We start from the raw sequence: 676 nt of genomic DNA on the forward strand, positions 1-676 counted from the left end.
GTGAATAAAGAAAACTTATTAGGAGTTGATAAAGAAATAATTGAAAATCCCATGTTACAAAAGCAAAAGATTATATGGAAGAAACATTGGGAAGAGATACATAAGAAGTTAGAGAATGAAAATAAAAATGAATCCTTTATGACGTTCATGGACGAATACGATAATAAAGAATTCAATGGAAAAGGAGATGAAATTATTGTAGTAGAAAAAAATATAAAAGAAGATGAAATTGGCAAGGAAAAAAAAAAAAAAGAATACGTACAATTAGAGGAAAAAAAAGAAAAAAAAAAGAAACATGCAGAAAGAAAGGTAGAAGAAGTAAAAAAAAAAAATAATTATATGGCATTGAAAAAGAAGCCGAAGAGAAAGACTATAATCGAAATACATATGATGATAATACAGGATTGTAAAAAAGAGGAGTGGGAATTAAACAGAGTGGAATTTTTGGAAATTTGTTTGAATGAATGGTTAAAAAATGAAGAATTAATTGAAGAAGTAATGGACAAAGAAGTCACGCTGAGAGGAGAAAAGGAAAGCAATAATGTAGAATTAGAAAAACAGAAGATGTTGTCGAAGAAATGGATAGAAAGACAAAGAAGGCTATTAGAAAAATGGGAAAAGGAAGAATGGTTTAAAAACTTGAAAGAAGAATGGAGAAAGGAGGAAAAAAAGTATG

The 676-nt window shown here is 28.1% G+C and overlaps 1 protein-coding gene across 1 annotated transcript in view; it reads left to right on the top strand.

The window, feature by feature from the left end:
• Positions 1–51: 51 nt before the first annotated feature.
• The window catches only part of PRELSG_9901100 (surface-associated interspersed protein (SURFIN)), a gene marked incomplete at both ends in the record, with an annotated part of 1,499 nt that continues 874 nt past the window's right edge, over positions 52–676 (top strand). Inside the window, one exon of the mRNA XM_028677601.1 lies at positions 52–676. This exon is cut by the window's right edge and continues 485 nt beyond it. Within this exon, the coding sequence (XP_028531335.1) occupies positions 52–676 (625 nt within the window).

This window comes from Plasmodium relictum (genome assembly GCF_900005765.1).
Source record: "Plasmodium relictum strain SGS1 genome assembly, contig: PRELSG_99_v1_5, whole genome shotgun sequence".
NCBI lineage: Eukaryota > Apicomplexa > Aconoidasida > Haemosporida > Plasmodiidae > Plasmodium > Plasmodium relictum.